The 25,884-nt window shown below is 40.3% G+C and overlaps 1 protein-coding gene across 5 annotated transcripts in view; it reads left to right on the top strand.

Moving 5' to 3' along the window:
• The window catches only part of RIC3 (RIC3 acetylcholine receptor chaperone), a 56,572-nt gene extending 31,271 nt beyond the window's left edge, over positions 1–25,301 (top strand). For 2 of the 5 annotated variants that reach the window (XM_011954372.1, XM_011954371.1), the window contains one exon: positions 20,224–25,301. In XM_011954372.1, coding sequence (XP_011809762.1) covers positions 20,224–20,663 — 440 coding nt within the window. In that variant the 3' untranslated portion in view covers positions 20,664–25,301. Of the gene's footprint in view, positions 1–5,665; positions 5,899–20,223 lie in introns of all 5 variants that reach the window. The other 3 variants (XM_011954370.1, XM_011954369.1, XM_011954368.1) reach the window with 3 other exon arrangements.
• Positions 25,302–25,884: the final 583 nt, after the last annotated feature.

The following is a 25,884-nucleotide window of genomic DNA, read 5'->3' as shown; positions in this document are numbered from 1 at the left end:
CCAGTATTTGTTCTGTCAGATCAAAATTGTATCACATCTCTGGGTTTCTGGGGGTAAGGCAGAAGACACATTCATTTGCAGCCTCTTAGGTCCTTTTTTATAATATTCCATAACTGCAGGATGTTGGCTTAAAATTTGAAAACTCTGCAGCTTCTGAAACTTTCTGAAACTTTACATTAATGCTTAAGTAAGAACAGAAATATGGGGAAAGTTTTTGATATTATCTAATAAAACTTTTCAGAAAGCTTTTACTTGTGAGGGATATAGGTCTGTACACATATTTGAATAATGAAACATCCTAGAATGTCAGTCTTGTGCCATGTTCTGTCTGATATTAAGCACAGTGTTCATCTCAAGGACACAAAGACTAAGGAAAGGATCTAGGAATCAGAAGTGAGGTATCCTGATTTCTGTCCTTATGACTTCGGTCCTCTCTTCCCCCACAACACACACTTATTTTGACTCTGAAGGCTTTTGAGGAGAAATGTCATGATTTGCTGTGCTTTAGAAAAATAACTCTTATAGTAATACATAGAGTGACTACATGCTAGAAGGTTATTGAAAAGGTTTCAACAAATGGTAAGAAATAGGCCAGTGAGAGTGGAAAAGTAGGGATAAATTAAGGGGACCTAATGGAAGAAAAAAAAAATATCACAGGCCATATTCCTTCCTGGAATAGCATGCCCAGTTGTAACAATTTACCTGCTAGAAGCATGGTATGGTCAAGCAGACCATGAAAAAAGCAGGGACGGTGCACCCTCTGGCAGCAGAGTGCCCGGGTGGGCATGTTGAGTACATGTGTGGGGCTACAGATTTTTGCCATGAATTCTGGAATGTAAACTCTTTGAGGCTAGACTTAGCCTATTTTGTTCAGTGTGTTTGTCTAGTAGGTACTAAGTAAAGACTTATTGAATTAGAATACCTATTTTTTTTTTTTTTTTTTGGGACAGAGTCTCTCTTTGTCACCCAGGCTGCAGTGCTGTGGTGCGATCTCAGGTCACTGCAACCTCCACCTCCCAGATTCAAGTGATTCTCGTGCTTCAGCCTCCGAAGTAGCTGGGACTACAGGCACATACCACCACACCTGGCTAATTTTTGTATTTTTAGTAGAGGCAAAGTTGTTCACCATGTTGGCCAGGCTCAATTCGAATTCCTGATCTCAGGTGATCTGCCCACCTTGGCCTCCCAAAGTGCTGGGATTACAGTTGTGAGCCACCGTGCCTGGCCCCTATTCACTTTTGATATAAGCGTTTGTACGCTTTTGTGGTAGAAGAGGAAATCATGACCATTCTCTGTTGAGGTCCTTTACTTCAATTCCTGACCTCTATATGCAGAGCCCACTGGACATATCTCATAGATACCTACCTTTATCCTCCTCACATGATAAATAATCTATTGAATGAATGAATGTCCAAGATGGAATTAATCATCTATCCCCCAAGTGAACCTACTCTACCTTTAATTTCCATCTCAGCAAATGGCTTCACCATCCACTTGGTTGCCCAAAGCAGAAATTAGATGTTATCCTTGATTCACCTTTTATTTTACTTCCTATATCTCATTAATCACCATGTCTTGTCATTTCTATTTAATTAATAAGCCTGTCTCCCTGCAAAAGACTGTAGGCTCTGTGAGGTCAGGGATTATCTTTCTTAGCTGTAGAGCTTAGCACAGGCACATAAAAGGCTCCAAAAAAAATATTAGATGAAGCAGAAGAAAGAATGAGTGAGTGAGTGCATGAGTGAGTGAATGAATACCTGTTTTTGACATAGGTCATAGCTATCTCATGTGGTTTCTCTAATTTTGCCACCTTTCAGTTTTCTTTCTGTTTTCCAAACAGATGGATTATCTCTTTTGTTTTAATCCTTCAACAGGTCCCTTTTGATTTTGAAAAAGCACAGAATCTTTAACATAGCTTACATGGTCCTGAGTGACCTGGCCTTTTGTACCTCTCTTACTTTATCTTTCTTCATCACTCTCTCTGTGGTCCAGCCACACTGACCACTTGCTGTTCCTCTAAAATACCTGTATGTTTTTGCCTCTGGACTTGGCATGTACTTTTTCGTTTGCCTAGCTCCTCTCTCCCCCGACAACACACACTTATTTTGACTCTGAAGGCTTTTGAGGAGAAATACCACGATTTGCTATGCTTTAGAAAAATAACTCTTACAGTAATATATAGAGTGACTGTATGCTGGAACATTATTGAAAAGGTTTCAGCAAATGGTAATAAATAGACCAGTGAGAGTGGAAAAGTGGGGCCAAGTTAAGGGCACCTAATGGAAGAAAAAAAATCACAGGCTGTATCAGGTTTCTTGGTTGCAAGCAGCCAACTCTGGCTAGCAAAAAGTTTGAAGTACGAGGAGGCAGAATTTATTGGAAGAATATGGGGTAGCTCATAATGTCAAAGGAACAACTGAACATCCAGGTTTCAGGAAGGGTGGTAACCAGAGCAGCTTTCGGCATTTAGGGAGCAGGAACAAAGGGACAGTCTCCTCATGGACTGTTGCCAGGATGAATTTAATGTCAAAGTATTCAGTTCAGGCTTCACTGTGTTCAAGGTCCAAAAGTAAAGTTGGCTCAACTTGGGTCCTATATCTATCCCTGAATCAATCCCTGCAGCCAAGGGGATGGAATGTGATGATTAGCTGTGGGTCACAGTCACATGGCCACCCTTGAAGGAGAGGTGGGGGATGGATGGCTCATGCTAACCTTTGCACTGTGAATGGAAGATGAGTTGGTTCCCCAAAAGAAAACCACTAACCAGATAAGAGCAATGAAGAAGAATAAATAAATAGAGATGCATTGGAGATTTACAGCCAAACTGGAAGGAAGATTATGGCATTAACCAAGATAAAATATAAAAGAAGGGAAAGTACATAAGGCTTTGGAGTTGAGATCGTAAGTTCAGCACTGAGTATGTCTGAGATGCCATCAGAACATCCATGTGTAATATGAAACAGCAATTGGAAATTTGGTTCTTGAGGTCAGAGCAAAGGGCTCAGGTTTGGAAGTCATTGGCTGGGAGTGAGAGATGGAGAAAATCTCCATGGAGAAAGGTAAGATCACCAAATCTTTGAGGCATATCAGACTCTGCTGCAGTATCCTGAAATCTTTTACTGATCGGAGTTCTGTTCTAACCATGAATGGTGTTATTAACATCTGTTTAATTCTCTGTGCTTAACTCTTGCATTTGGAACTTGATGATTCTGCTGGGCTTACAGAATTCAAAATTCTGGTGAGGCTATTTCCCAACTGTGACCTTTTATTTTTCTGTCATCTTAGAATCTTCCATACTCAGCCTCTTGTGGTCTTCCTGTTCATGGAGTTGCTCACGATTCTGAGCCAACTGGGACCTGGTTTCAGGAGGTGAATTTAAGATTAACTTTAACATAGTCGCAAGGCCTCCAAGTGGAAATGCCCAGGAAATTACTGGAGTTGTGAGATGGGAATTTGTGTGAAAAGTCAAGATTAATAGTAGCATTAGGACATCTTTTCTGTAGAGGTGATGGTCTAATCTGTGATACTGGGTCAGCTTCCTGAGGGCATGATTATAAGAATGGAGAAATGAGAGTCCTAGGATTGAGTCTTGGGAAAATTGTTTTGGGAGGTGGGTGGAAGAAAGTGAGCCAGGGTCATAGATAAAAGGAATGGTTAAAGAAGTGGGAGGAATACAAATGTCTCAATAGCTAAGGGAGGAGGAGGTTTCAAGCAGAGGATGGTCTATAGTATAGAGAAGTCAAGAAGAAAAAAATGTGAGAAAAAGACCCTTGGACTTAGTAAAGTGAAAATCACTTGAGTAAAAGTTTTTGCAACTTTTGGTAAAATGATAGAATGGAATCCAGAATTCAGGAAGGTGGAAGAAAATAATGGATGGTGAGGAAATGGGGATCAATCAAACTAACACATAATTATTGAGCTTTTAATAGTGATCATGGCATTGTGCCTATACTGTTGTCAACTTAATTATTACTGCCCTCTAGGAGTATCAAACCAAGTTGAGATGATAAGGAATCCATGAAAATATTCATTGCAATAAATTCAGAATATATCATAAAGTAGACCATGATTAATGCATAATGCCAGATATGGACAATAAAGGTATACTTGTTTAGAGTGAAATGAGGATGCTTTGGTTTAGAGTTCTCTGGGAAAGCTCTTGTCTGTTCTGCTTCCTCTAGTCTACCCATCCTCTTTTAGGATAAGGGCTTCTGATTTCCCATGACTTAGGAAACAGAATTAAGACTGTTTCATTCATTGAAGATCAGAATGCCCTGTGTACAGTCTGGAAAAGTAACATGTGCCACCTGAAGAGACAAGAGTTTGTGGTAGGCAGGTAAGCTCTTCTAGTCGGCCCCAGAAGCCTCACAGAAAGTGGGTTGTTTTAACAGTAAGAATAGGGGTTATGTGGGACAGATGAACGGTTTTGGAGAGTCAGGACTCCTGTACTGATGGGAAGAATAGAGCTGTCAGAGGCCCTGTAAGTATAGGATTTTAGCTGAATGTGGAACAGACAGGCATCTTTAGTAGTTCATGGCTTTGAAGCTACTTGGTGTGGAAGAAGTGGAACTCATGGTGTTTTCGTTTTTCCTTTCACTGAGGTCTCTGGTAATGTTGGCTCTTCATTTTCCTCAGTTACTATCTTCATGTTGAAAGGAGAAATACTCTTTTCATTTTCCTTATTAATCATTAAGGCTAAAGTTAGACTGAGCATAGAAATGAGTGCAGGCTCAGAACTGGCTGTTAGAAAAATAGATGACCATCTCCACAGGCTAATACAGAGTACATCATTTTTCCTTTGTAAGTGTTGTATTAACTTGTGTTTGGGTTTTAAGAGGAGAATAAGTAGCCTCCATTAAATCCTGCTGCTAGATGAAACTGGTCTCAAAGCAGATAGTTATCAGTCTTCTAAGTAGGACCTTGTTTGCCTAACAGTGTGATGCAGTGCTTTCCTCTAAAAGAAAATAATCATACTGTTATCCTTGAGTCTCATGTTATTTTTGCAGATATTTGCCAGAGCCACACAACTAAGTTGGGATTCAAACCAGGTTTTCCAAAATGTGGAACTTGAGCACTGTGCTTCAAGAATTGCACAAAATGTGATCAGAAGCCTGGATGGTTTTAGTTATAGTGCTTCCATTAAGTGGCAGTATGAATATATAAACAATATTTCTCCTCTGTGGACCCCAGTTTCCCCAATTTCTCTAGTCTAGATGATTGAGTTTTCAAAATTACCCACCTCTGAAATTTTAGAATCTATCCTTATACCTGCACAAGTAAATTAAGCCTGGTGATTTCTAGTAGCATAAATTTTCCTGGTTGACGCTAATGGCTTAGAACATTTTCCTTTGATGACCTTGCTTCAGAGAAAAGTGGCTTGTAGTAAATGGAGTAGTGTGAATAACAGTGAAATTGTTAGGCGATTGAGAATCGGGGCATTGAGATACACTGAAAAAACACTGAACTGAAAGCTGAGACATCTGGGGTCTGTTCCTAGTATTGACAATAACTAATTTCGGGACCTTGGGCAATCACTTTATTCTGGGCTTTAGTTTTCCCATTTATAAAATCAAAACATTGGACTAACATCTCTAGTTCCCAGCTATGCAGTTGGAGGATCAATTCCTAGAATAATTATCTGCTGCAATTGCACTTTCTATTCCAGTATCCAGACAGACCATAGTGATGTTTATGTCTGTTGCCTAGGAGTATTTACCACTAAATGGTTGGATTGTCTGATATTTCTAAGCAGAACACAGACTGTGACTTCTGACCAAGAGAAACGGTTGCTACATCAGCTCCGAGAAATCACCAGGGTCATGAAAGAAGGAAAATTCATTGACAGATTTTCTCCAGAGAAAGAAGCTGAGGAGGCTCCTTACATGGAGGACTGGGAAGGTAAACAGTGTCTTCTCATTTTTTTATTAGCTGTCAGCCCAGAAAAGAGATCGTACAGATTTTTTTAAAATTAGCTTCATTATTGAGGTATAATATATAAACAGGAATATTAACCAGTTTTAAATGTACAGTTGGATGAGTTTTGACAAATGTATAGAGTTTGTATAATCACACCATAATTTTGATAAAGAACATTTCCATCACCCCAGAAAGCTCCCCCTTCTTTGTAGCTAATGCCCTTCTCCTGCCCCTGGCAACAACTGAAGTGCTTTCTGTACCTTTAGTTTTGCCTTTTCTGTGTAAGTGGATTATACTGCATATGCTCATTGGCTTCTTTGATTTAGCGTAATACTTTTGACGTTCATGTTTGTTATTGAGTGCATCCATACTTTTTCTCTTGCTGAGTAGTAGTCAGTTATTTGCTTATACCATAATTTGTCCATTCACCAGTTGAGGAACGTTTGGGTTATTCCTACCTTTACACTCTTATGACTCAAGCAGCTATAAACTTCTGCCTATGAGTCTTTGTTTGAACATATATTTGTATTTCTTTTGGGTCTATACCTAGGAGTGAGATTTCTGGGTTTAAGGTAATTGTATATTTAACTTTTTTTGTTGTTGTTTTTCAAGACAGTCTTACTTTGTCACCCAGGCTGGAGTGCAGCAGAGCAATCTCAGTTTGCTGCAACCTCTGCCTCTGGGGTTCAAGTGATTCTCCTGCCTCAGCCTCCCAAGTAGCTGTGATTACAGGTGCCTGGCACCACACCTGGCTAATTTTTGTATTTTTAGTAGAGACAGGGTTTCATCATGTTGGCCAGGCTGGTCTTGAACTCCTGACCTCAAGTGATCCAGCTGCCTCAGCCCCTTAAAGTGCTGGGATTATAGGTATGGGCCACCATGCCTGACCACATGTTTAACTTTATTAGAAACTGTCAACCTGCTTTCCTAAGTAGCTCTTCTTTTTCCCTTCCCAGCAGCAGTGTATGGCAATTGAAGTTACTCCACATCCTTGGTAACACTTGGTCTTGTCAGTCTTTTTAATTTTATCTATTCTAGTGAGTGTAAAATGATATCTTAATTGTGACTTTAATTTACCTTTCTCCAATGACTAATGATGATGAACATTTTTTCATGTGCTTATTTGCCATCTGCATATCTTTGAAGTGTCTGTTCAAATTGTTTGCCAGTTTTTAAATTGGGTTGATTAGGTTCTTGTTGGGTTGCAAGAGTTCTTTTTATCTTCTGAGTGCAAGTTATTTGTCATTTCTGTATTTTGCAAATATTTTCTGTAGCTTGCCTTTATATTTTCCTTTTTTTTTTTTTGAGACGGAGTCTCGCTCTGTCGCCCGGGATGGAGTGCAGTGGCTGGATCTCAGCTCACTGAAAGCTCCGCCTCCTGGGTTTATGCCATTCTCCTGCCTCAGCCTCCCGAGTAGCTGGGACTACAGGCGCCCACCACCTCGCCCGGTTAGTTTTTTTTTTGTATTTTTTAGTAGAGACGGGGTTTCACCGTGTTAGCCAGGATGGTCTCGATCTCCTGACCTGGTGATCCGCCCATCTTGGCCTCCCAAAGTGCTGGGATTACAGGCTTGAGCCACCGCGCCCGGCCCTTTATATTTTCTTAACAGCATCTTTCAAAGAGTAGAAGTTTTAAATTTTGATGAAGTCCAACTTACCATTTTTTTCTTTATGATTTGCTTTTTTTTTTTTTTTTTGAAACAGAGTCTTGCTGTGGCCCCCCAGGCCTGAGTGCAGTGGCGCCATCTTGGCCCACTGTAAGCTCCACCTCCCAGGTTCACACCATCCTCCTGCCTTAGCCTCCCTAGTAGCTGGGACTACAGGCGCCTGCCACCATGCCTGGCTAATTTTTTTGTATTTTTAGTAGAGATGGGGTTTCACCGTGTTAGCCAGGATGGTCTCAATCTCCCGACCTGTGATCCGCTTGCTTCGGACTCCCAAAGTGCTGGGATTACAGGCATGAGCCACTGTGCCAGGCCCGTTTTTTATGTTCTGTTTAAGAAATATTTGCTTAACCCAAGGTTTGCCTAACTCCCATGTTTTCTAGAAATTTTACGGTTTTAGCTTTTACATTTTGAGTTAACCTTTATAGATGGTCTGAGGTGTCAGGACTGAGGTTTATTTTTTTCCATATCAAATACCCAATTGTTCAGCTTCTTTTGTTACATTTAATTAGCTTGACATTTGCTTGAAAAACCAGTTGACCATGCATGTGCTTGTCTGTTCTAGGCTTTATTCTGTTCCATTGATCTGTATGTCTCTACTTGTACCAATAGCACATGTTCCTTATTACTGTGTCTTTATAGTAAGTCTTGATTTTGGGTAGTTCAAGTTGTTCAGATTTTTTTTCCAAAATTATTTTGGCTATTTCCTTCACAATTTCAGATAAATTTACAGTTAGTTTGTCAGTTTTTATGAAAAAGCCTAATGGGATTTTGATTGGTACTGCTTTGAATCATTAAATCAATTTGGAAGAATCAATACAGTAACTGTATTGAATCTTCTAGTTCATGAACATGTTATATCTCACCATTTATTTAAATCTTTTAAAAGTTCTCTCAGCAATGTGTGGTAGTTTCCAAGGTATAGGTCTTGCATATGTGAGGGATATTGGTCTGTGATTTTCTTTTCCTGTAATGTCTTTGGTTTTGATTTCAGGGTAATCCTGGCCTCATAAAATGCATTGGGATGTGTTCCTTTTTCTGTTTTCTGGAAAAGTTTCTGTAGAGTTACTGTTATTTATGCCATAAAAGTTATGTGGAATTCTCCAATGATATTATCTTGGTCTGGAGTTTTGTTTTCTTTTTTCCTTTCTTTTCTTTTCTTTCCTTCCTTCCTTCCTTTTTCCTTTTTTTTTTCCTTTTTCTTTCTTTTGTTTTTCTCTCTTTTTTTTTTTTCAGGGTCTTGCCCTGTTGCCCATGAACAGTGGCACATGGTCATGGCTCACTGTTTGATCTCCTGGGCTCAAGCAACCCCCCAACCTCAGCCTCCTCAGTAGCTGAGCCTACAGGCATGCACCACCATGTGAATATTTATAGCAAGTTACTTTTAATAGCCAAGAACTGGAAACAACCTGAATGTCTTTTAGGAGGTGAATAAACTGTGGTATATATATACTGTGGTATACACTCAGCAATAAAAAGGAATGAACTATATGTACAACAACCCAGATGAATTTCCGGAGAATTATGCTGAGTGTGGGGGGAAAAATAATTCCCAAAGGTTACATACTATATGATTCCATTTATAATTGACATGGTAATATTATAGAAATAGAGAACTAATTAGTTGTTGCTAGGAGTTAAGAGAGGAATAGGAGTAGGAAAGAGTGAGTGTGCCATGAAAGGGCAACATAAGGGATCCTTGTGGTGATGGAAAATGTTCTGTATACTGACTGTATCAATATTAATATCCTGGTGGTTATATTGTAGTACAGTTTTGCTAGATGTTGCCTTTGGGAGAAACTGGATAAAGGGTACATGAGATTTCTGTATTACTATTAGTAGTATTTTTTAAAGGGATAGGGTCTTAACCATGTTGCCCATGCTGGGGCTCAGGCGATCCTCCCACCTCAGCCTCCTGAGTAGCTGGGACTCCAGGTGCATGCCACTGTGCCTGGCTTGTGTTATTTCTTATATACTGCCGGTGAATCTATAATTATCTAAAAATAAAAAAGATTAATTTTTTTTAAAAGCAACACAAATTCTCAGGGAAAAGATTGTGTAACTTAAATACATAAAACTTTTACCTTCTGCAGATCAGAGAATATCACACAGTTTAAAGGACAAGAATAAACTGGAAAAATATTTATAACAAATATAATTGAAAAAAGTTATCTTTTTTTTTTTTTTGAGACAGAGGCTTGCTTTGTTGCCCAAGTTGGAGTGCTGTAGCTTGATATCTGCTCATTGCAATCTCTGCCTCCTGAGTTCAAGTGATTCTCGTGCTTCAGCCTCCCAAATAGCTGGGACTACAGTCATGCGCCACCATGCCCAGCTAATTTTTTTATTTTTAGTAGAGATGGGATTTCGCCATGTTGGCCAGACTGGTCTTGAACTCCTGGCCTCAAACGGTCTGCCCACCACAACCTCCCAAAGTGCTGGGATTACCAGATGTGAGTCACTGCATCTGGCCGATATCTTAATATGTTAAAAAGTTCTTGAACTAATTTAGAAAACACTGATATCCTTACAGATAAGCAGTTCACAAAGAAAAAATGCAGCCAGCTATGAAACATATAAAAAAGTATTTTAATCTCACAAGTAATTAATGAAATGAAATTCAGTTTTTCCTCCAAATTGCAGTTTTCATTGTTCCGCCTCTATCTACCTTTTAGGTTTTGTTGAAAATATATGGAATTTTAACTACAAGTGATATTAATTTTTAAAGATACTAACCTTTTCTGTTTTAAGTGTCATTTCTTAACAGTAGCATTAAATTCCTAGGCCACATTATCAATACTTATTTTATGTTGATAATTCTTACAGATTTCATTGTTAACCACTGTCTTATATATAGCATCATTTTTCTTGAATTTAAATTTTGACTAATTTTTGTATTTGTCAAGAATATCTTCATATTTCTTTCCCATATAGTATTGTGTACTGAGTACTTGGATATCTGTACATATTTTTCACCTGTACACAAACAAATTGTTTGGCTGCGTATAAAATCGTTGATTATGCCACTTTCCCTAAAATGTTAGAAAATATTGCTTCATTCTTTAATTTGATGTCGAAAATGAGAAATCTTATCCTGGTCTGCTCCTTCTTCTCAATAGGTTACCTGTTTTTAGTTAGCTAGCTTGCTTGTCTTCTGTCTGGAAATTTGTTTTATTTTCTTTCTTTCTTTTTTTTTTTTAAATTATACTTTAAGTTCTAGGGTACATGTGCTCAACGTGCAGGTTTGTTACATAGGTATACGTGTTCCATGTTGGTTTGTTCCACCCATCAACTCGTCATTTACATTAGGTATTTCTCCTAATGCTATCCCTCTTCCAGCCCTCCATCCCCCGACAGGTCCCAGTGTCTGATGTTCCCCACCCTGTGTCCAAGTGATCTCACTGTTCAGTTCCCACCTATGAGTGTTTGGTTTTCTGTCCTTGTGATAGTTTGCTAAGAATGATGGTTTCCACCTTCATACATGTCCCTGCAAGGGACATGAACTCATTCTTTTTTATGGCTGCATAGTATTCCATAGCGTATATATGCTACATTTCCTTAATCCAGTCTATCATTGATGGACATTTGGGTTGGTTCCAAGTCTTTGCTATTGTGAATAGTGCCACAGTAAATGTACGTGTGCATGTGTCTTTATAGTAGCATGATTTATAATCCTTTGGGTATATACCCAGTGATGGGATTGCTGGGTCAAATGGTAATTCTAGTTCTAGATCCTTGAGGAATCGCCACACTGTCTTCCACAATGGTTGAACTAATTTTCACTCCCACCAACAGTGTAAAAGCGTTCCTATTTCTCCACATCCTGTCCAGCATCTATTATTTCCTTACTTTTTAATGACTGCCATTCTAACTGGCATGAGATAGGATCTCATTGTGGTTTTGATTTGCATTTCTCTGATGACCAGTGATAGTGAGCATTTTTTCATACGTCTGTTGGCTGCATACGTGTCTTCTTTTGCGAAGTGTCTGTTCATATCCTTTGCCCACTTTTTGATGGGGTATTTTGTTTTTTTTCTTGTAAATTTGAGTTTTTTGTAGATTCTACATATTAGCCCTTTATCAGATTGGTAGATTGCAAAAATTTTCTCCCATTCTGTAGGTTGCCTGTTCACTCGAATGGTAGTTTCTTTTGCTGTGCAGAAGCTCTTTAGTTTAATTAGATCCCATTTGCCAATTCTGGCTTTTGTTGCCATTGCTTTTGCTGTTTTAGTCATGAAGTCCTTGCCCATGCCTATGTCCTGAATGGTATTGCCTAGGTTTTCTTCTGGGGTTTTTATGGTTTTTGGTCTAACATTTAAGTCTTTAATCCATCTTGAATTAATTTTTGTATAAGGTGTAAGGAAGGGATCCAGTTTCAGCTTTCTACATATAGCTAGCCAGTTTTCCCAGCACCATTTATTAAATAGGGAATCCTTTCCCCATTTCTCATTTTTGTCAGATTTGTCAAAGATCAGATGGCTGTACATGTGTGGTGTTATTTCTGAGGCCTCTGTTCTGTTCCATTTGTCTATATATCTGTTTTTGGACCAGTACCAGGCTGTTTTGGTTACTGTAGCCTTGTAGTATAGTTTCAAGTCAGGTAGCGTGATGCCTCCAGCTTTTAAAAATTCTGAATTTGATCAGATAATCTGCGCATGTCTGAGTGTGTACGAATGTGTGGATTTTTCATAGTATTTTTGTCAAGAATTTAGTGAGTCCTTTCCATCGGAAGACTCAAGGCTTTCTTCAGCTAAAGGATATTTTCTTTTATAATCTCTTTAATTATGGTGCCCATTTACCCTATTTTGTTCTCTCGTTCTAGAATTCCAGTAATTCTGAAATTGGATATTGTTGATAGTTTGCCATGCAGCTTATCTTTTTTCCTCATAATTTCCACTTCTTTATCATTTTATCTTTGTGCTGGGAGAATTCCTCAACTTGGACTTTTAATATACTAATTTGGTTTTCAGCCACATCCATTTCAATCTGCTATTTTCTTTTCTTTTTTTTTTGAGACAGAGTCTCGCTCTGTCTTCCAGGCTGGAGTGCAATGGCGCGATCTCAGCTTACTGCAACCTTTGCTGCCTGGGTTCAAGTGATTCTCTTGCTTCAGCCTCCTAAGTAGCTGGAACTACAGGTGCCCGCCACTACTCCTGGTTAATTTTTCTGTATTTTTAGTAGAGACAGAGTTTCACCATATTGGTCAGGCTGGTCTCGAACTCTTGACCTCAGGTGATCCAACTGCTTCAGCCTCCCAAAGTGTTAGGATTACAGGAGTGAGCCAATGCACCTCGCCCCATCTGCTATTTTCTTGCTGAGCATTAATTTTTTTTTTATTTACAATTATGGCTTTCTATTCAATAGCTCCTTTTTATTTCTTGTTTGCTCCCTTTTTAAATTGAAGCCTGGCTAGGTTTTATCAATGCAGTATCTTCTTGAATATTATTGGGAATATCAATCATAAATTGGTTGATGTTAACTCCTATTTCCTGCACTATTTTATTAGGGACTATTGGCATAGTTTCGGTTAGTTTTGTTCCCTCATTTTGAACTACTGGTTTTCTCATAGGAGCAGTGAATTTTTGTTGCTTGCTTATATTTTTAATGATGTTTTTTTTTTTTTTTTTTTTTTTTGAGACGGAGTCTCGCTCTGTCGTGCCCAGGCTGGTGTGCAGTGGCGCGATCTTGGCTCACTGCAAGCTCTGCCACCTGGGTTCATGCCATTCTCCTGCCTCAGCCTCCCAAGTAGCTGGGACTACAGGCTCCTGCCACCATGCCTGGCTAATTTTTTGTATTTTTAGTAGAGATGGGGCACCGTGTTAGCCAGGATGGTCTTGATCTCCTGACCTCATGATCCACCTGCCTCAGCCTCCCAAAGTGCTGGGATTACAGGTGTGAGCCACTGCGCCTGCCCTTAATGATGTTCTTGAGTAACCAGTAATGTTGGCTTACATAGGCTACCTCAGCAGTTTTATGAGTTATTTGATTTTCCTCAGGGGGCCTCTTCCTCTTTTAAAAAGAAAATTATTTATTTTAATGAATACATAAAATTATATATATTGATGTTTTGATATATGTATACACTGTGAAATGGCTAAATCAAGCTATTTAACATACACATTACCTCACATATTTAAGGATTTTTGTGGTGAGAACACTTAAAATGTACTCTGTTAGCAATTTTCAAATATACAACATACTGTTATTAACTGTAGTCTGTACAATATATAATAGATCTCTTGAACTTATTTATTCCTCCTATCCAGCTGAAATTTTATGTCCTTTGACTAGCATTTCCCTGATCCCCCTAGCTTCTGATAACCACCATTTTATTTTCTTTATGATCTTGACTTTTTTACACTCCACGTATAAGTGAAATCACGCTGTATCTGTCTGTGTTTGCCTGGCTTATTTCAGTTAACATAATGTCCTCCAAGTTCATAAATAACAGGATTTCCTTTTTGAAAGCTGAATAGGCCAGGTGCAGTGGCTCACGCCTGTAATCCCAACACTTTGGGAGGCCGAGGCAGGTGGATCACTTGAGCCTTAGGAGTTCAAGACCAACCTGGGTAACACGGTGAAACCCTGTCTCCACAAAATACAAAAGATTGCTAGGCATGGTGGCATGTGCCTAGTCCCAGCTACTTGGGAGGCTGAGGTGGGAGGCTGAGATGAGTCCAAGAGGTGGAGATTGCAGTGAGCTGAGATTGTGCCACTGCACTCCAGCCTGGGTGACAGTGTGAGACCTTGTCTCAAAAAAAAAAAAACCAAAAAAACAAAAACTGAGTAGTATTCTGTTGTGTATATGTGCCACATTTTCTTTATTCATCCATTCATGGATGTTCAGATTGATGCTATAGTGTGGCTATTGTGAATAATGCTGCAGTGAACATGGGAATGCAGATGTCTTTTTGACGTACTGATTTCTTATCTTTTGGATATATATCCAGTAGTGGTATTGCTGGATCATATGATAGTTCTATTTTTAATTTGTTGAGGAGTCACTATACTGTTTTCCATAATGACTGTACTAGTTTACATTCCCAGCAATAGTATATAAGGGTTCCCTTTTCTCTACATCCTTGCCGACACTTATTATTGCCTTTTGTCTTTTTGATAATAGCCATTCTAACAGATGTGGTGATATTGTGGTTTAAATTTGCAATTCTTGAATGTTTAGTGATGTTGAGCACTTTCTCATATGCCTGTTGACTATTTTTAATGTCTTCTTTTGAGAAGTGTCTATTTATATCCTTTGCCCATTTTTAAATTAGGTTTTCTTTTGCTACGGAGTTGAGTTCCTTATATATTTTGGATATTAACCCATTATCAAATATATGGTTTGCAAATATTTTCTCCCATTACATAGATTGTCTCTTCACTCTGTTGTTTCCTTTGCTGTACAGAAGCTTTTTGCAGTAATCCCATTTGTCTATTTTCACCTTTGTTGCATGGGCTTTTGGTGTCATATCCAAAAATATCATTGTCCAGACCAATGTCATGGAGCTTTTTCCCTAGGTTTTCTTCTAGTAGTTTTACAGTTTCAGGTCTTAGGTTTAAGTCTTCAGTGCATTTCGAGTTGATTTTTGTAAACGTGAGGTGTGAGATGAGGGTCTGATTTCACTGTTTTCCATGTGGATATCCAGTTTCCCCAACACGATTTATTGAAGAGATTGTCCTTTGACCTTTTTGTGTTTGTCATTTGACCTATGTGTATGTGTGTATGTTTTATTTTTTGGCATCTTTGTTTAAAAAAATTGACTGTAAATGTGTGGATTTATTTCTGGGCTTTCTATTCTGTTCCATCAGTCTGTATGTCTGTTTTTATGCCAGTAACATACTGTTTTGATTACTATAGCTTTGTAGTAGATTTGGGAATCAGGCACTGTGACGCCTCTGGCTTTGTTCTTTTTGTTCACGATTGCTTTGGGGTCTTTTGTGGTTCCATATGAATTTTAGAATTGTTTATTCTATTTCTGTGAAAAATTGTCATTGAAATTTTGATAGGGATTGTATTGAATCTGTAGATTGCTTTGTATACTATGGACATTTTAGTAATATCAATTCTTCCAATTCATAAACAGGACATCTTTTCATTTTATTTGTGTCTTCTTCAATTTCTTTCATCAAAATTTTATAGTTTTCAGTTCAGCCTCCCAAGTAGCTGGGATTACAGGTATGCACCACCATACCCAGCTAATTTTGTATTTTTAGTAGAGGTGGGGTCACCTTGTTGGTCAGGCTGGTCTCGAACTCCTGACCTCAGGTGATCCACTCACCCCAGCCTCCCAAAGTGCTGGGATTACAGGCGTGAGCCACCACACCCAGCCTATACTTTCATATATATATTTGTGTTACTAAATAGTGTCCCTTGCTCTCTACTTGAAGAACACCCTTCAGCATTTCTTATAAGATAGATCTTGTGGGGATAAGCTCCTTCAACTTTTGTCTGGCAGAGTGTTTGTTTTTTCCTCATCTCTGAAGGAGAACTTTGCCAACTACAATATTCTTGGTTGACCTTTTGTTTGTTTTTGTTTTCCATAAGCATTTTGAATATATTTTCCCACTCTTTTCTGGCCTTTAAGGTTTCTGCTGATAAATCTGTTAGAACTCCCTTATATGTGATCTACTTTTTTTCTTTTGCTGCTTCCAGCATCCTCTCTTTTATTTTTGATAGTTTGACTATAATACTTCTTGATAGTCTTACTTGAGTTCAGTCTGATTGGAGACTTTTGACCTTCCTGTACCCAGATACTTACAACTTTCCCCAGATTTGTATAGTTTTCTGCTATTATTTCTTTAAACTTTCTATCCTTTTGTCTTTCTCTCCTCCTTCTTGAACTCCAGTTCCCATAAATCCCATAAGCTGCCCCATAAATCCCATAAGCTTTCTTTCTTTTCATTCTTTTTTTCTCACCCAACTGTATATTGTCAAATAATGTCTTTAGATTCAAAGGTTCATTCTTTTGCTCAATCAGTTTTGCTGTTGATACTATTGCATTTTTCATTTCATATCTCGTATTTTTCAGCTGTAGAATTTGATTTTTTAAATATAATTTCAATCTCTTGTAAATTTTTTGTTTTAGTTATTTATTGTTTTCCTGGTTTCCTTTAATTGTTTCTCTGTATTTTCTTGAAGTTCGCTAAGTTTCCTTAAAACAGTTCTCTTGAATTCTTTGTTAGGCAATTCATGTTCATGTGTCTTTATTTCCTTTTTTTTTTGAGACGAAGTTTTGTCTTGTTGCCCAGGCTGGAGTGCAATGGCATAATCTCAGCTCACTGCAACCTCTGCCTCCTGGGTTCAAACAATTCTCCTGCCTCAGCCTCCCGAGTAGCTGGAATTACAGGCACCTGCCACCATGCCTGGCTAACTTTTTGTATTTTTAGTAGAGACAGGATTTCACCATGTTGGCCAGGTTGGTTTTGAACTCCTGACCTCAGGTGATCCACCTGTCTTGGCCTCCTAAAGTGCTGAGATTACAAGCGTGAGCCACCGTTCCCAGCCATATCTTCATTTCTTTAGGGTCTGTTCCTGGTGCTTTATTTTGTTCATTGGTGGCAACATGTTTCCCTGATTGTTCTTGATCCTCATGGCTATGCATTGGTGTCTGTGCATTTGAAGAAGCAGGGACTTATGCTGGTGAATGGTTTTTGCATACTGGCTTTGTCTGGAAAAGCCATTCGCCAGTCAGCATGCCCAGAGATTCTGGGTAGGCCATTTGGTGTGATCTGCAGGTGGCATTGCTGCTAGAGTCCTTAGGCAGGGTGGCCTGGTGTTGAGTCCATGGGGTTGGGGTTGAATCCTGGATCCCCTGGGGTGTACCTGTTGATTGAATCCTCAGGCATGGACCTGGAGCCCGTATCTTGTGCGGAGAGGCTATCTCAAAGCCTAGGTCCGCAAGGGCTGACCTGGGGCTGGACTGGGCCTTGAGCCTGGGTCTTCAGAGATTGGCCAGATGCTAGAATGAACCTGGTGCCTGGGTCCACTGAAATGGGCCTGGAGTCTGAGTCTGATGGATGTGTCTGGAGGCTAGGTCCATTAGGGCTGGCCACAGGCCCCAGCCTAGAACCTAGGTCCATAGGGGCAGTCCTGGAGTTCTGAGGGCCAGCCCAATGCTAGGGTCTACTGGGTTGGCCTGGACCCAGGGTCTGCTGGATTGTGGGAATGCAGGGGCCAACCTGAAGGTAGGGGTGGTCATAGAGACTAGCCTGGCACTGGGCAGGCCTGGAGTCTGTGTCTGCAGGTGCTGGCCTGGTAACTGAAGTTAGGGGTGCCAATTTGGCATTGGGGCTATACGGGCAGACCTGGCTCTGGTTTTGTCTGGAACCTAGGGTGGGACTGGATTATGGGGCCATAGTTGCTGACCTGATGCTTGGTAGGCCCGGAGTCTGTATCTGCAGGGGCCAGCATGGAGGCTGGGTTTGTGGGTACAGGCATTATGACTAGGGATGCAGAGCTGGACTGAGGCCTGGTGTTGGGGTAGGCTGAGAGCCTGAGTCTGGGTGGCCTTCCCTCTTAAAGCAGATAGTCATGAAAATTCAAAGGTAAGCTTTGTTCTAGGTGTGGGAAGGCAGGGACATGCCAGCAAATGGGCTTCTTTTAAGCATTCAGTGGCTGGGAGCTGACTAGCAAGCAGCTTTTCCAGCTCCTATCCTTGGCCGTGGAGGCTGAGGGTCTTGGGTAGCTAAGCTCCACTTTACCTAGCATTCCATCCACAGTAAGTTGAGCCTTGGAATAAAGCTGCATTGGCAAAATTCTTAACATACTACTGTGAGTGCTGGTGAGGGGGTGATAAGATGGACAGTCTTTATATCACTGGTAAGATTGAAAATTTATACCACTCTTCTGGAAAGTAATTTGGCAGAGTATAAAAAAGACTTTTAAAATGTCCATTCCCTTTGGTCTAGTTTTCATATTTATAGAAGTCTATCTTAAAGAATTAAGGAAGTGGACATAGACTTACATTAAGAGATCTTAACTTGTATACTACTTATAATAGGGGAAAATTGGAAAGAATCTAAATGTCCTAGAAAAGAGGACTAGTAAATCATGTCAGTTATGTAGCTATATGATGAGATACTTTGCAGCCAGCTTTCAAATGCCTAATGACATGGAGAGATGCTCATGATATAATGTTGAATTGAAAAACATTAGGATATAACCTTTTATGCACAAATATGATCCTTTTTAAAAAAAAGGGAATAAGAAAATACATGTTGGCCGGGCGCAGTAGCTCACGCCTGTAATCCCAACACTTTGGGAGACCGAGGTGTGTGGATCACCTGAGGTCAGGAGTCTGAGACTAGCCTGGCCAACGTGGTGAAACCCCGTCTCTACTAAAAATACAAAAAATTAGCCAGGTGTGGTGGAATGCACCTGTAGTCTCAGCTACTCGGGAGGCTGAGGCAGGAGAATCACTTGAACCGTGGACGTGGAGGTTGCAGTGAACCGAGATTGCACCACTGCATTCCAGCCTGGGCAGGTGACAGAGCGAGACTCCGCCTCAAAAGAAAAAAAGAAAAGAAAAGACATGTTTTATATGGTTAAAAGGCCAGAAAAAAGCAAATTATTATGAGTGATGATATGGGTGATTTGTGTTTTCTTTTTTAAATTAGCCTGTATGTTTTCCAAATTTTCTACAAATGAGTCTGTATGATTTTTATAGTCAGAAAAAGCAGTGAATGTAGAAATGTCTCCACACACCCTACACTGCACCAAAAAAGACTTATTTGTCACAGTTTGTAGGCACAAAGTGGTTTACGTTAGGGTTGAATTTGCCAATTATCATAATGGGCAAATGGATTCTGAATCCTCCAGCTTTCTGCACTGTATCGTGATCACTGCCGCTGGTGCCAGTACTGGTGTGTGAGCTCCAGCACGGCCCATCTGCTGCTCAGGCTTGCTTGGCTGACACAGATTTATTTCATTTCGTTTGGTAATTTGGCAACAGTTTCTCTTTTCTCATTATCCTAGCTGGGATTCAGTACCAGTGTTATTCATTTTGTTTACCAGTTTGTTGTTTTCTTTTGTTCCATTTTGTGAAGATGAAGAAGCCAACAACAGGAATTCTGTCTTCCAAAAATGCAGTGCTTGTCCTTCGGGATCTTGGGCATGTCTTGCTAAAGTGCTCTCTATTTTTGACACTTGCAAGCCATTTCAATTGTTTTGATAAATAGAAAGCTTCATGGGGTATTTTTCAAAGAGCTTAGCATTCCTTTCCTCTCCCCCCTTCACCAAGGAAGATTTGGAAATTGTTCCAAATAGAAATTATAAACATTAGCCTGGAGCTGTGCTCTGGTATTTGATGCTTTTTTTTTTTTTTTTAACTAAAGGCTCATGTTGTTTGTTTAATCTTCATCAGTACTGCAAAAACACGTGGTATAAGACTTAACTCTGCCCCAAGCACCCTACACATAAGAAGGGATTTTCATCTGAATTGGTTTGTATTTCAGAGCATTGAGATAGTCAGCCAGATTGCTAAGAATTTGCTCAAGTGAAACTTTAGAACTATTGGAATCTTAAGAGATGTCTTGAATGGATCTGTTAGGATAGGATGGCTGCTGCCTGAGAACCCTCTTTGAACCTGACACTATTTTTTTTTGAGGAGACATTCTATGTAATACTTTGTGCTACTTTTCTCTCTAGGTTACCCTGAAGAGACTTATCCAATTTATGACCTTTCAGAGTGTATCAAGCGTAGGCAAGAAACAATCTTGGTGGATTACCCTGACCCAAAAGAGCTTTCTGCTGAAGAAACAGCTGAGAGAATGGGAGTGATAGAAGAGGAAGAATCAGATCATTTGGGTTGGGAAAGTCTGCCCACTGACCCCAGAGCCCAGGAAGATAATTCTGTCACCTCGTGTGATCCAAAGCCAGAAACATGTTCCTGCTGTCTTCATGAAGACGAGGATCCTGCTGTCTTGGCAGAGAATGCTGGATTCAATGCAGATAGCTACCTTGGGCAAGAGGAAACCACCAAAGAAGAGTGGTCCCAAGACTTTAGAGATGAAGGGTTGGGCATCAACATCGATAAAGCATATACAGGCAGCACGCTGAGGAAGCGTAACCCCCAGGGTTTAGAGTGAAAACAGCCAGTCTGAAGTATCCATTACTCAAGTCCCAAGGTGACCTTTCTCTCCTCAGATTTCCTTCTTGGCCCTGTGCCCTGTACTTTCTTCACTTTGTTCAGGTGTCATAGCTATCAGGCCACTATCACGGATATCATGTATCCTTCCTGGTGCTCACACACCTGTCACCTTGTAAAACACGGACATTAGTGTGAACACAGGACAGCTTTGCTCTTTCTCTTCCTGCCTTTCCCCTATCAGAGAAGTTGATCCATTAAGTAATTATGTTTGGTCTATTGTAATTACAGATGGAACCACTCAGGGGCAAAGGTCTGACTCTTCCTGGTAGGTGTAACAGATAGTTCACCTGTGAACGAACATCAGCTTACAGATGATGAGGACTTAAGGTTGCAAGAATGAAGATTTCAGACTCCAAGATGCCTTATTCTTTGGGCCTTGAGCAGGTTAGTAGTCCCCTGGGGAGAAGAGAACATTTTATTTGTGGGGCTCGGCCCAGAGCAGGGTAAGACTGCTCTCTGAGCTGAAGCCTCTTCCTTGCAGTGAGGGTCTTCCTAGGAACATTGATGCTGCCTCAAACATCCTCTTTTCTCCAGAGTAGGGAAGACTCCCACTGATCTAAGAATGAGCCCAGAGGCTTGTTTGGGGACTGTTTTACTCTGATACTGCCTGGATATCTAGCTTCCTTTACCCCTGTTCTGCTTAACAGAACTGCCAAGCCCAGAAGTACCTTTGCACTCCTGGTTTTCAGTGGACAGAGGAAGGTTTAGATAAAGACTTTAGACCCTGCCCTGCAGAGACAAGACTTGAGGCCATTGAAGCTGCAGGAAGGCCTGCCCAGGGATGGTCCTGCCATGAGGAGGCTGCAACCCTATAAGAGGGTTCAAGATTGTGAATTCTGCTCCTGCCATGAGGAGCTCAGACGGCCAGGAAGCCAGCAACTGGGGAGAGAATCTGTGCGCTTATGGACAGTCCTTACCTAAAGCTGTTTCTGAATGTTGCACCCTTTGAGAAATTTGTTCTCAAAAGCACATAAATTGAAACAGAAATGCGAACTGATCTTGTATACAAAGTGCCAACTCAACAGGGAAGTTGGAGTATGTCTGTTGCAGAGAACCAATATAGCAGTGCCCAGGGGTAGAGACTATATGTTCCATACTCAGATATTTGGGTCTTTTGAGAGAGCTGGGGAAAGTCGCAACTAGATTAGGCCTGGGAGGATTTTGACCAAACTAAAGGCCTTTTCTCCTTACTGCATCTGATGCATGTCTTCTTGAGACAAGATAGCACTCATGAATTACATCATAAAGTATGTGTGAATTCAGTTTACATGTAAGACCTGAGAGTTTGAAGAGGGCACATTCCCAAAGACATTCCCAGTCATGAAATGTAGAAGACTGGAAAATTAAGAAATTATGTAAAGGTAGATATGGCTTTTAGAGTTACATTATGCTTGGCATGAATAAGATGCTGGGAAAATAATAGTTTAAAATCATACATCAGCATACAGACTGCTGTTAGAAGGTATGGGATGATAATAAGATAATCTGTCAGCTACTACTAGGCATTTATTATTAATTGAGTTACAGAGAAAAGTCATTCAAGACTGAATTTATAGGACGTATATTGCATCTATCTCTGTGTAGAACATTTGCTTCACATTGTAAAGAATGCAGTTTAAAATGTACTGAATGCAATCTAGATGTACACTAAAGGTGAAAAATAACAGGTGCTCTTTACTGTTTCGATAAATTGTTTTCTGTTATTTCCCTTCGTTCACTATGAGGGGGTAATTTATGAGGAGAGCCCTGGGTTCCTCGCTCAGATTTCCTTTTTGCCCTAGGGTATGATTCCCTTATTAGAGATAAATACTTCTGTTTTCTTCTAGCTAATTCATTCATTTAGCAGTCAGTTGCTCAGTGCTAGGTACTAGGAACAGAGGCTCAATTTCTATTCTCAAAAAACTCAATATAATGAGAGAGAGCCTGACGGATAAAATGAACTATGACCCTATAAGAGGGCTCAAGATTGTGAATTCTGCAGGCAGAGAAACATGAGCCATGGTCTGTCCCTGCATTTTCTAGCTGTGGAATCTTGGGTCAGCTCCTTAACTGGTCTGAGCTTTGGCTTTAGGGTAGTAAAGGGAGGAGTATTAAAAGTTCTGGTTAAATGAAATCAGTGTGTGTAAAACAGCATTGGTTCTAGCTCATACATGATAACCACTCATTAAGTGGTAATTATGTTTTTATTATAAGGGCTATGCTATAATTCAGACATGGGCCCAAAACTACAGGAAAGAGAAATTGTTTTTGCTAAAGTATTTCCAAGACACTTCAGTTTCTTGGGAGGTGGGCCTTGAGGCATGCTAAGAACTTCTTCAGGTGGGCAAAGAAGAGAGGACATTCTTGGCAGAAAGAGATGCTGAAAAAAGCAGTAGGGTGTGAAAATACATGGATGTTCAAGTATTTTGATGAGGCTGTTATGTAAAGTGTTGTTAGTCTTTGGGGAAAATTGGCTTATGGAAATTCCTGCCAGAAGTACTAAGCCCTTATGGTAGTTCTTCCTGCCCTAGCTCTTGGTTGGTTTATATATAAGGAATATATTTGTGTATTTATATATCAGACATTTGGATGTACCTTTCAGTTATTTAGAATTTAGACAATTCTTTTTGGATTTTCCAGAATTATTTTATCCTTCAGGGATGATGGTTATGTGTGTACAACCCAGGATGACAGAATCATGGGACTGGTTTTTGTTGCCAGGGCTGCTGTTTCTTTCCTTGCAGTCTTCATTTCTCACAACAAGAGGGCTGGGAACTTTATCAGTCCCCTGGCCTTTGGGCAGTGTGGCAGAGTACACAAGTCATACCTCTATGGACAGTTAGCCCACAAAACAACTGCATAATTTGGGACCATTCTCGATAAATCAGGTGGGTAGTGCAGCCAGGAGATCCTCTTTCCTGGTCACAACGGGAGCACAAAGAAACCATTTCATTATCTCCATGACTAGCTCCAGAAGCTGGGCCCAGGGAGGTGTGCTGAGGAGTGGAGGTGTATTTGGCCTGTAGAAGCAGTGGCCTTTGAGAACCATACTCTGCACCTTATATGGCTTGGGCAATCAAATAACTTATGGTCCAAATGCAAACACCTTGGAAAAAGGGAGCTTTACTGTAATTATGCCAAGGTAATAGGCATTAAACTAAGACTATCCTGGACATAGGGCCACCCCTGTCTATAGCCATCTAAGATTTTTCAACCTGCTGAGCAAACAAACAAAACCCTGTTTCCTTTTTAGAATATCCTGTATATGCTATTTCCCACCAGGGGCAGAGGCAGAGGCCACAGGAGATGGGCCATGGTTCACGTAGGAAATGCCCTTGGTCACCTCAGAACTCTAGATCTGGGGGAATGGACAAACCCTATTTATTACCCACTCTCAAAGTTCCCTTCAATCTGGACTATTTGTGTTCCAAAGAGAAATGTAACACTTGAGCTATTCAGCAACACTGAGAAGAACATGAAGACATTTATGGCTTTGCCTTGACCACTGACTTTTCTAAAATGTGCTTCCTTTGCATTTCCTTTTTTTATACAAAGAAAACAGGCCAAATTTCTCCTCTTAGGTCATTCCTTAACCTCTCAGAGAACCAGTTTCCCCATGAATTGGGAAATGCTCTTTTTACAGGGCTGTTTGGATTAAATAAGATGCTGTTTATAAAGTGTCTGTGCCAGAGCAAAGCATATGGTAGGTGCTTGGTGACAGCATGATCACCGTCACCACCAAGTCCAGTGTTGCTGAGATGTCACACTGGACACCCTCTAAGGCCACCCTGACTGCCAGGAGTGGCCCAGGGCCCTTCTGCAGCCTCTGGGTGCCTTTAGTTATAACCTCCTCTCTGGGTCAGACCATTAGCTTTCATGTCTGCTTCTAGCTACCACTGTAGCCTCCCTTCCTTTTTGGTTTCAAATCTGCCACAGCTGCCCTGCAACAAAAAAGATTCCTAAGCACGTTTAAGTCCTGTTTAAATGGGTTGGGGTCCAAGCAAGCCCAGAGAAATCAAGTGGTTGGGTCTTTTGTACCTTTTTCATCTCTACAGCCCTGTTCTCTTCCTAAGGCCAGGCCCACAGGGGATGCTGAGGAACCGCCAGCCCCTTCAGGTGGCACAGCAGACCCTGAAGAGAACTGCTCTAACTTAAGAACCTTCTGACTTCACCATTTTTCCAGTCTCTGGGTGTGGTTCTCATGAACCTTAAACTTGAAAGGGACAGCCAGAGGGAGGACAGTGTTGACCTACATGTCATTGGTGAGGTTATGACCTCTTTGCTATTACCACCTACTTACCCACCTGAGGCTCCTAGGAAACAATGAATGAAAGGTATAGAAAAAAATTAGGAAGTAAACAGGGCTTTTTTCCCCCTTTTATGAAAAAAGTACACGGAAATGTTGAAACAATTCAAGTTTAATTTGTTGATTTATGTCTGTACTTAGACAAACACTAAATTCTACAACATAATGTCAACATGGGAAAATACCAAGTTTGTCATTGCACATACCAATAAATAAATACATTTGCTCCAGAATACCAAAGAAGTTTATTCAAAAAGTCACTTAATAAAAGCACAGTTTTGTAAATTTGTCTAAAACTCCAGATAATCTTGAACAAAAATAAATGTCTGACCACTCCAAAATAGGAAAAGACAACTTGTGCAAATAGACACACACATTCTAGGCATTGTGAAAACTGGCTGTGTTCCCAGCAAGAGATACTGCACCCTCCTGACCAAGCAGTCAGGTTCCCCTTTCCTAGCCATTCTAAGTTGCCTTCTAGGAAACTCTGGATCTCAGCCTCATCTCCAGCTTTGCCTGGACCTTGCTAGGGGAAGGGAGGGACAGGAGCACAGAGGAGAGGGATGTGATGTCTTTCTTAGGAAAGAAAAAAAGGCACAGTGATGAGCTATAAAGGTAGTGATGAAAGCAAGGAGTAACTTTCATTCACCCCGAATCCTACAGCAAGCTTTGACAATGTAACATCTTCATCTTGTGGTTAGGAAAATGGACCTAGAGAGATTACATGGTTTGCTCAAAATCACATAGCTACTAAGTGCAGTAGTGCTTTCTATAAGACCAACTTGCCTTTTCAAACTTGGTTGGAAAATTTAAAAACCAAACATGTCATAATGTCTGTTCTGCCCCTCCCAACTGTATGAGATGACAGAAAATT

The sequence above is a fragment of the Colobus angolensis genome, unplaced genomic scaffold, assembly GCF_000951035.1.
Source record: "Colobus angolensis palliatus isolate OR3802 unplaced genomic scaffold, Cang.pa_1.0 Scaffold381, whole genome shotgun sequence".
Taxonomy (NCBI): domain Eukaryota; kingdom Metazoa; phylum Chordata; class Mammalia; order Primates; family Cercopithecidae; genus Colobus; species Colobus angolensis.
This window is presented reverse-complemented; position numbering and strand designations above follow the sequence as displayed.